The sequence below is a fragment of the Numenius arquata genome, unplaced genomic scaffold (genome assembly GCF_964106895.1).
Source record: "Numenius arquata unplaced genomic scaffold, bNumArq3.hap1.1 HAP1_SCAFFOLD_1552, whole genome shotgun sequence".
In the NCBI taxonomy this organism is placed as follows: Eukaryota; Metazoa; Chordata; class Aves; order Charadriiformes; family Scolopacidae; genus Numenius; species Numenius arquata.
In genome coordinates, this window is record NW_027414272.1 from 1 (window position 1) to 10,329 (window position 10,329).

The window sequence follows — 10,329 nt, forward strand, 5'->3', positions numbered from 1 at the left end:
GGTGTCCCATGGCCCCCCCCACCCCATACTCAGGTCCTGTGGGGTGGCTGTGTGTGTCCCCCCCCCCACCCCACACCTGGGTCCCGTGGGTGTCAATGTCATCATCGTTGTCCCCATACCCGGGTACCGTGGGGTATCCATACCCCCACACCCCACCCAGGTCCCGTGGGGGTGTCCCCGTGCCCCCCACCCCTCCATTCCCAGGTCCTGTGGGGTGTCCGTGTCCCCCCCACCCCATACCTGGGTCCCGTGGGTGCTCAGGTCCTGTGGGTGTCCTGTGTCCCCCCCACTCCTCCATTCCCAGGTCCCATGGGTGTCCATGTACCCCTCCCACCTCATTCCCAAGTCCCATGGGATGTCTATGGCCCGCCCCCCCCCCCCCCCCCCCCCCATACCCGGGTACCGTGGGGTATCCATGTCCCCCCCCACCCCATACCTAGGTCCCGTGGGTGTCCCTGTGCCCCCCACCCCTCCATTCCCAGGTCCCATGGGGTGTCCGTGTCCCCCCCCCCCAACCTGGGCCCTGTGGGTGCCTGGGTCCCATGGGATGTCCCATGTCCATGGGATGTCTGTGTCCCATGGTTGTCCATGTCACCATTCCCCTCCCCGTACCCAGGTCCCGCGGGTGCCCACCTCCCCCCAGGCAGGGCAGTGGGTGCTGCACCCCCTCCCCAGCCCCCCCCCCCCCCCCGCCTTGATGGCTCCCAACTCCTCCCTTTGGGCTCCCAATTTCCCTTCCCCTCCCGCCTTCGGCTCCCTTTTATTCCATTTATCTCTGTGTTTTCCTTTAGCGGCCGCAAAAGTTATTTTAATTTTTTCAGGATATTAAATAAAGGCTGCGGTGGGGGAGGATGGGGGGGGAGGAGATGGGGGGAGGGGGGGTGGGGGGGGCTGCGGCGGGGGCCCCACATTCCTCACCCGTTACCGAGCCGGGGGGGGGGGGGTTGGGGGGGGTGTTTGATGGGAGACAACGATTTGGCCGGCGCCGCCATCGAAGCCACCGCAAGGGCTGGCGTGGCCTCGTGGCGTCCCTTCCCTTGGCCACGGGAGCCAAATACTTCCCCCCCCCCCCCCCCCAAAAAAAAAAAAATTGGGGTGACGAAGCAGGAAAATGTTGCGCTGCCAAAGAGGGGGGTGCCCTTGAATGTTTTGGGGGGGGGGGGGGGGTTGCGGAGGGGGGGTGTTGGGCTCTGTGGGTTGGGCCCTCGGTGGCCACCGGGCTTGGATGCCCCCCTTGGCACTGGCCACCCACGGCGGGTGGCAGTGGGGCTGGGGCTGGGGGGGGGGGGGGGGTGTTTGGGGAGAAAAACACCCCAAAAAAAGCAAATCCGTGTGCGGGAGGGGAGCGGGGTTGGGGGGGCTGTAGGGAGAGCTGGCCCCCACCACCCCAAATCCTCGCCCCCCCCAGAGCCACCCTGTCACCCACTGTGTCGTGGCACCGCACTCTGGCCACCTCCTCGGCACAGGGGCACGGCCGTGCCTCAGTTTCCCCTCCCTGAATGGGAAGGGCGGGGGGGGGGGAGGCAGCGTGTCCCCCCCCCCCCCCCCAGCGACACCAGGGTCCTGGCCAGCTCCGTGGCCACGGTGACTCACCCCGGGCTGGCCCATGTGGCATCGGGGGTGGCACGGGGGCTCCGCTGCCCTCCCTGTCCCCCCGTGGGGGCAGGGGGTGTCTGTGTGTGTGTCGTCCCCCCCTTCCCTCGTGCTGGCGCAGGAGCCCGTTTCTGCCTCCCTTTGCCTTTTTCTGTGGCTTTTGGGTTGGGGTTTTTTTTTTTTCAGGAAAACCCCAGAAAAGCCCCAAATCGGCGCTGGGCGCATCAAAGGGCTGGCGGGAGCCCAGGGCGCCGGGGAGGGGGGGCTGGGGGGTCCCTGTCAGCCCACGGCACCCGAAATTGGGGTGCCCTCAGTGACACGTGGCCCCGACACGTGGCCACGCGCTGCCACGTGGGCCCTGCCCGCCAGGAAACTGAGGCACGAGGAGAGGCAGGGACCGTGCACACGCGTGTTCCCGTGCACACGCGTGTTCCCGTTCACACGCGTGTTCCCGTTCCCCATGCATGGCTGTCCCCAGGATTGCGGACACGTGGTGCCTGGGGACACACACACGTGTGGCTGGCTGGGGTGGACGTGCAGGGCTGGGGCACACGTGCAGGGCTGGGGCACACGCGTGTGTGGGGCGAGGCTGGCGTGACGCCATCGCCGCTGCCACGCGCGGATGGAAAAGTCCCCGTCGGGTCCCCAAAAGTATCTTGGGGTGGTCCCTGAGCTTGGGGACACGGGGACAGAGGGGTATGGGACCAGGGGAACACGGGGTCTTGGGGACATGGGGACACGGAGACATGGGGCTATGGGGACATGGGGTCAAGGACCAGGGGACCACAGGGTCCTGAGGACATGGGGACACAGGGATGCAGGGGCGTGGGGCTATGGGGTCCTGGGGACACGGCTACAGGGACGTAGGACCGTGGGGTCCCAAGAATGGGGAGATACAGGGACAGGGGACCACAAGGACAGGGGGTCCTGGGGTTATGGGGACACAGGGACAACAGGGTCACGGGTACAGGGGACAACAGGGGGCTGGGGACATGGGGACACAGGGACATGGGATCCTGGGGCTATGGGGACACAGGGATAACAGAGTCCTGGGGACACAGGGACAGGGACCACAAGGACAGGGGGTCCTGGGGTTATGGGGACACAGGGACAACAGGGTCGTGGGGACACAGGGACAGGGGACCACAGGGACGTGGGGTCCTGGGGCTATGGGGACACAGGGACAACAGGGTCATGGGGACAACAGGGGGCTGGGGACATGGGGACGGAGGGACATGGGATCCTGGGGCTATGGGGACACAGGGATAACAGAGTCCTGGGGACACAGGGACAGGGACCACAGGGACTTGGGGTCCTGGGGTTATGGGGGATACAGGGACAACAGGGTCCTGAGGACATGGGGACAGGGGACCACAAGGACAGGGGGTCCTGGGGTTATGGGGACACAGGGACAACAGGGTCACGGGTACAGGGGACAACAGGGGGCTGCGGACATGGGGACACAGGGACATGGGATCCTGGGGCTATGGGGACACAGGGATAACAGAGTCCTGGGGACACAGGGACAGGGACCACAAGGACAGGGGGTCCTGGGGTTATGGGGACACAGGGACAACAGGGTCGTGGGGACACAGGGACAGGGGACCACAGGGACGTGGGGTCCTGGGGCTATGGGGACACAGGGACAACAGGGTCCTGGGGACATGGGGACCGCAGGGAGTCGGGGACATGGGGACACAGGGTTATGGGGACACGAGGAGCCACCTGGTGACCCAGGGGTGGGGGGACAAGTGGACAGATCCAGATTGTCCCCAACCCCACTCAGCTCCCGCCACCCCCCCGCAAAGGGGGGACACAGTGACCCCCCCCCAGCGGGGCCACGTTCCCTCCGTGCCTCAGTTTCCCCAGGCGTCGCAGCAGAGGAGGAGCCGGGGAGGAAGGCAGAGCCCATCCCTGTCACGAATCCGCCCGGCCTCAGGTCTGCGGGCGCAGCAGAAGGTGGGGGGGGGGGGGCACGGCTCTGCTCTCACGCCTTAACAATCCCTTTATTGCCTTTTCTTTTTTTTTTGGGGGGGGGGGGGGGCAGCCAGCTAAAAAAGGGGGGAGGGGGCGGTTACATTAGCGCCTAATGAACCGGGCGTGCTAACGAGGCCGAGGGGGGGGGGGGGGGCGGAGGAGAGAAGGGGCGAACCCTGTCCCTGAGCTCTGTGCGGGGGGGTGCGAGGCGGCCGGCGAGGTTCTGGTGGGGGGGAGGGAAAGATGGGGGGGTGGGGGGGGGGGGAGGAGCCGGGGAGAGAGAAAAAATAGGGGGGATCTCTCCCCTCGATCCCCCCCCTCCCCAATCCTGGCGAGCCCCGGAGCGCTCGGAGAGCCCCCCTATAATTTAAGACATAAATTATAATTGCTAATGGGGAGCTGCCGCCAGCCCCGGGAGGGGAAGGAGGGATGCGGGGGGGGGGGGGGGGGGGGAATGAAGTGGGGGAACCCCCCCCCCCCCCCCCCAAACACACACCCACCCGGTAATAAATATCCCCGGAGGAGGATGATGAGGGGTTTAAATCTCCAGCCTCGGGGCTCCCTCCCTCTTTGCCGGGAGACGGAGGGGGTTGACGGGAAGGGGGAGAAACTGGGGGTTGTTCCCCTCCGTTTCCTCCGGTGCCGGGGGTCGGAGGTTTTGGGGGGTCGGCGTGGGTTTTTTGATGTTTGCTGAGGTGATCGCTGCGGGTGAAGCGTTTGCTGCAAAGGAGGCAGGTGAATTTTTTTTCGCGGGTGTGGGTCCGGACGTGTCTTTCCAGCTCGTCGGAACGGGTGAAACGTTTCCCGCAGAAAAGCCAGTTGCAGACGAAGGGTCTCTCCCCCGTGTGCCACCTCAGGTGGGCTTTCAGGTGCGACGCTTTCCCGTACACCTTCCCGCATCCCGGAATGTGACAGCTATGAACTGGTTTTCTCCGAATCCCACCCCCTGATCCTCCACCTCCTCCCAATCGTTCCAACTCTTGACAATTAGGACAATCGCAAGCCGGGCGACCCCCTAAAGAACCCCCCCTGGGTCCCTTAGGGGCTTCGCCCGGATTGGGTTTAGGATTTGGGGGGGGGGGAGCGGTGGGGTTACTGGTGTAGGGGGGGGGGTTGAGAGCCCCGAAATCGGAGCCGTAAGCGGGAAGCGGGGGGCTGAGGGTGGGTTGACCCTGCAGCGAGCCCTGCAGCCCCTCGCCCCCCCCCGGTCCCCCCAGCCACCCCCCGTTGGGGTGCACGTCCCACCAGGAAGGCGCCGCCGGTCCCGAGCCCCCCGGTAGCCCCCCGCCGATGCCACCCTTGTACCAGGAGCCGTAGGGATGTGGCATCTCCAGCGAAGGGTAGACCCCCGGCAGGCAGTCGCCGGGGGGGTGACCCTTGGCTGTCACCACCACGGGGGCACCCAGCACCTCCTGGGCACCGGTGGGGGCCGGGAAGGGGTGGCCGAAGGGGCCGTAGTCGGGACCGTAGGGACCGGGGGACGCCTGGGGGCTGGCGGAGGGTGACAGCAGGCCCGGGGCACTGGGGAAGGCGGCGGTGTAGGTGTCACCCATGGTGGCGGTGGTGGGGGGGGGGACACACACGCACGCACACGGGTGGGAGCAGCTCGGGGTGGCGGGGACGGCGTCAGCGGGGGCACGGGGCCATGGTGGCCGGTAGCCTGCGGGAAGAGGGAGAGGAGGGTTAAGGGGCTGGGAGGAAGGTGGTAAAAGGGGGGGGCACCCAGCGCTGGGGGGCACCCAGTATTGGGGTATCAAGGATCATGGGCACCCAGTGCTGGGAGGGGGGGGCACTCAGTGCAATGGGGTACCCAGTGCTGGGGGGCACCTGGTGCTGGGGGGCACCCCGTATTGGGGTATCAAGGATCATGGGGCACCCAGTGCTGGGGGGCACCCGGTGCAATGGGGTACCCAGTGCTGGGAGGGGGGGCACCCAGTGCAATGGGGTACCCAGTGCTGGGGGGCACCCGGTGCTGGGGGGCACCCTGTATTGGGGTATCAGGGACCATGGGCACCCAGTGCTGGGAGGGGGGGGCACTCAGTGCAATGGGGTACCCAGTGCTGGGGGGCACCCAGTGCTGGGGTATCGAGGACCATGGGGCACCCAGTGCTGGGGGGCACCCAGTATTAGGGTATCAAGGACCGGGGGGCACCCAATACTGGGGGGCACCCAATGCAATGGGGTACCCAATGCTGGGGGGCACCCAGTATTGGGGTATCAGGACCATGGGGCACCCAGTACTGGGGAGGATCCCCCAGTGCGATGGGATACCCGATGCTGGGGGGGCACCCAGAGCCATGGGGGGGGGACCCACTATTGGGTTATCAAGCCCCATGGGGCACCCAGGCAGTGGGACACTTAGTCCCTGGGGGGGGGGGGGGTGGGCCCAGCCCCCCACATCACCCAACCCCTGGCACCCCCCCACTCCGGTGACACCCATCCCCACGGTGCCCCCCCCCGATGCTCCCCGCTCCTCCGTGCCTCAGTTCCCCCCCCCCCGAGCTGAGAACACCCCACAGGGCAGCGGGATCCTCGCAGGGGCTTCTCGGGGGGCTGATAGCAGGGTTGTTCCGGGGGGGGGGGCGGAGGGCGGGGGCCCCCTCCCCGCCTCCCCCACTCTTCCCCCCCCCCCCCCCCCAACCCCCCCGGCTCCCAATCTCAGCTCCTTCTGCTTTTACAGCCTTTTAATCGAATTACGCTGCGGCCTCCCCCCTCCCCGGCGACTTCCTCTGCTTTTATGCCCTTCATGGCTTTCAGCTGCCGCCGGCTGAGACCGGGCGTCACGAGCTGCCCCCCCCCGCACCCCCCCCCCCCCTCCCTTTCCCAAAACCCCCACTTTTTTCCCTATATTTTAAAGTTTTTTAAATGTATCCCTTTCCTTCACCCACTTTGTGAAGCGTGGGGGGTTTTTTTTTTGGGGGGGGGGGGGGTGTTTCCTGGGAGGGGGGTGGGTATGTGTGTGTGTGTGTGTGTCTGTGTGTCCCCCCCCCTCCTTTTCGCTGTGGTTATTGTGCCTATTTTTAAGCCGGCCCCGGCCGCGGCCGCAGCGCGCTCCCGGTTTTCCAAGGATAACAAGGGCCAGGCCTGTGCCCCGGGAACGCTGTCCCGCCGCCAGAGCCGAGGTAATTAAAACCAGGGCGAGCGTCTAACGGAGCCCGCGCTTAAAAATAGTGTAAACCTCCCATAAATCAGCTCCGCTTGCGCCGGGAAATTGGGAGCAGGGGCAGGAGCCCCGGGGAGCCGGGAGCTGACGGCTGAGAACGGCGCGAACTCAGCGCACGAGTGGATTCTGCGAGGGCTGCGAGGGACGGGGGGTGACAGGCGGTGGCTTTGTGGCTGTGTCGGGGACACCGATCCCCTTCTTGTCCCCCACCCCAGCTCTGGAGCAGCCACCTGGGGTGGGATGGGTCCAGCCCCCACCCTGGGAGTCCCCAGTTCCCAGTTCCTTGTCCCTGATCCCCAATCCTAGGTCCCTGGTCCCCAGTTCTAAGTTCCTGGTTCCCAATTCCAAGTTCCTGGTCCCCAATCCCAGGTCCCTGATCCCCAGTGACTGGTCCCCAATCCCAGGTCCCTGGTCCCCAGTTCTAAGTTCCTGGTTCCCAATTCCAAATTCCTGGTCCCCAATCCCGGGTCCCTGGTCCCCAATTCCAGGTTTCTGGTCCCCAACTGTAGGTTCCTGGTCCCCAATTCCAGGTTTCTGGTCCCCAATTCCAGGTCCCCCATCCCCAATCTCAGGTCCCCAATCCCTGTCCCCATGTCCCCAGTCCTTGATCTCCCGTCCCCACTCCCCAAACCCCAGTCCTCTGTGTGGGGGGGACAAGTCCCCAGTCTCTTGTCCCCTGTCCCCCATCCCTCAGGTCCGTGATCCCAGGTCCCCAAACCCCAGCCCAGTCCTTTGTCCCCAACCCCGGATCCCCAGACCCCAGCCCTCGTTTTCCGTCCCCAAACTCCTTCCCTTGTCCCCAATCCCTTGTCCTTAATCCCAGGACCCCAAACCCTGTCCCTTGTCCCTAATCCCAGTTCCCCAGACCCTATTCCTTGTCCCCAGTCCTGACTCCCCAAACCCTGTCCCTTGTCCCCAATCCCTGGTCCCTAATTCCAGCTCCCCAGACCCTATTCCTTGTTCCCAATCCCTGATCCCCAAACCCTGGGGGACACCCTTGTCCCCAGTCCTGGGTCCCTAATTCCGGGTCCCCAAATCCCATCCCTTCTCCCTGGTCCTTCTTCCCAATGTGCCACTGTCCCCATCCCTGACCTCAGCGGGTGCCCCCTCAGCCCATGCCTCAGTGTCCCCTGCCACTGTCCCCACGAGTCCCCACGTCACCCACAGCCCCCGTCCCGTGAACCCAGGCGTCCGGGACACCCCCTCACCCCCGTCCCTGGCTCCCCCTGCTCGCACGGTGGAGTCGTCCCCAAGGAGGGGACAGTCTGGGGCGGAGGTGGCACTTGGCACCGTCCCCACGTCCCTGTCCCCTCCCTGGGGATGGCAGGGTGCGGGTTCTGCTGGGGTGGGGGACACCAGCGTGTCCCCTGCGGGCACAGGGACAGCCGGGACGGGGGGACAATCAGGCCCTGGCACAGGGATGGGGGACACCGGGTCCCCGTCTCCCGGTCCCCACGGCTCCCAGGGACCGCGGTGGCCTCCCAAGGGACCTGCCTCTCCCGGGGTGGCCCAGTGCCAGGGAGGGACGTGGCCCCATCACCGTGGCCCTGGGGACAGATGTGTCCCCATCCCCAGGACTGGGGGTGCCGTGGCCCCGGGGACAGACGTGTCCCCAATCCCCAGGTCCCGGGGCACCGTGGCCCCATCTGCCCCCTCCCCAGCACCCCGGGGTGCCCCGGTGGCCCCCGGGCTGGATCCTGGTGGCCGGTGTGGCGGTGGCGGCGGTGACAGGGTGGGGCTGGGGGGGGGACACACACACACACCGGTCCAGGAACAGCCACAAAGTCCCAGGGCTGAAAATAGCCCCGGAGCCACCAACCCCCCCGCGCCCAGACGCCTGCGTCCTCTCCAGGCCAAGTCCCAGGGAGGGAGGGGGTGTCCCCCTTCCTGGGGGGGTCCCACACCCCAGGGGACCCTTCCTGACTCGAGGGGGGGCTCCTTTCCCGGCGGAGTCCTGACCCAGAGGGTCCCTGTCCCAGGGGGATCCCCCATCCTGGGGGGGTCTCGTATCCTGGGGGGCTCCCCCATCCCACAGGGGGTCCTTGTCCTGTAGGGTCCCTATCCGGGGGGGGTGTGTGTGTGTCACTCCCCCCAGAGGGTCCCTGTCCTGGAAGGTCCCCTACCATGGGGGGAGTCCCCCATCCCACGGGGTCCTGTATCTCACTGCTTCTTGCCCTGGGGGGGCTCCCCCACCCCGGAGGGTCCCTATCCCGGGGGACTCCCCCATCCCACGGGGTCCCATATCTCAGGGGTCCTTGTCGCGGGGGGGGGGGGGGGGGGGGGGCCGCCCCATCCTGGAGTGTCCCTGTCCTGGAGGGTCCCGTACCCTGGGGTCTCCCCCATCCTGGAGCGGGTCCCCGTACCCTGGGGGTCCATGTCCCGGGGAGGGGCCGGGGGTGTCCCCCATCCCCAAGGGTCCCTGTCGCGCTGTGTGTGTGTCCCCCCCCCCCTCCCTCAGAGCTCCCGGGGGTCGGGGCTGTCCCGGGGTCCTCACCGCTCTCCGGGGCTCCGCGGGTCCGGGGATGCCGGGGGTGGGTACCGGCGGCGGGGATGCTGCTGTCGAGGTCCCGGGGTGCCGCTGCCGGTATCGGGGTGCCGGTGTCGGGGTGTCGGTGTCCCGGGGCTCGGTGAGGGAGGGAGGGAGGGAGGGAGAGCCGGCGGCCGCCCGCCCCGCTGTGCCGCTGCGGCGGGGCTGGGCCGGGCCGGGACCGGGAACGGGAGCCCGGCCCCGAACCGCCCCTCGACGGGGCGGGGGGGACGGACGGACGGACGGGAGGGGGGGCTCGGGGGGCGGGGGGGTCGGGGGAAGGGAGGGCAGGGGGAAGGGGAAAGGGAAAAGGAAATGGGAAAAAGGAAGGGCAGGAAAAGAGGAAGGAAAAGGGGAAAAAGAAGGAAAAGAGTTTGGGGGAAAAAAAGGAAAAGAGTTTGGAAAAAAAAAGGAAAAGAGTTTGGAAAAAAAAAGGAAAAGAGTTTGGGGAAAAAGAAGGAAAAGAGTTTGGAAAAAAAAAAGGAAAAGAGTTTGAAAAAAAAAGGAAAAGAGTTTGGGGAAAAAGAAGGAAAAGGGTTTGGAAAAAAAAAAAGGAAAAGAGTTTGGAAAAAAAAAGGAAAAGAGTTTGGGGAAAAAGAAGGAAAAGAGTTTGGAAAAAAAAAGGAAAAGAGTTTGGGGAAAAAGAAGGAAAAGAGTTTGAGCGAAAAGAACGGGGAATTGGAAGAGGGAAAGAAATTAGGGGGGAAAAGAAGGAGAAAGGAAAGGAAAGGAAAAGAGGAAAGGAGAAAGGAAAGGAAAAAGGGAAGGATTAAGGGGAAAAAAAGGAGAAGAAAAAATACATAAGGGAAAGAAAAAAGAAAATAAAAAAGAGAAGACAAAAGAAAAGAAAAGGAAAAAGGAAAAAATAAAAGATAAAAAAGGGAAAAATAGGAAAAAGGGAAAAAAAAAGAAAAAAAAGAAGGAAGTAAAGAAAAAAGTTGTGAAGGGAGGAAGACAGGGAGGCTGAAGGCTGGGGGAAGGAGGGGGGGGCTGAGGGCCAGGGACCAGTGCGGGGGGTGCAGGGGGAGAGGGGAGGGAAGTGCAGAGGGGCTGCACTGGTGGGAAGGGA

The 10,329-nt window shown here is 65.1% G+C and overlaps 1 protein-coding gene across 1 annotated transcript; it reads right to left on the reverse strand.

Annotated features, from left to right (window-relative positions):
- Positions 1-4,070: 4,070 nt before the first annotated feature.
- Positions 4,071-5,123, reverse strand: SP7 (Sp7 transcription factor; the record flags this gene model as incomplete). The annotated part of the gene is made up of 1 exon (XM_074167061.1): positions 4,071-5,123. A coding segment is annotated over exon 1 (1,053 nt), but the record flags the coding sequence as incomplete, so codon positions are not given.
- Positions 5,124-10,329: the final 5,206 nt, after the last annotated feature.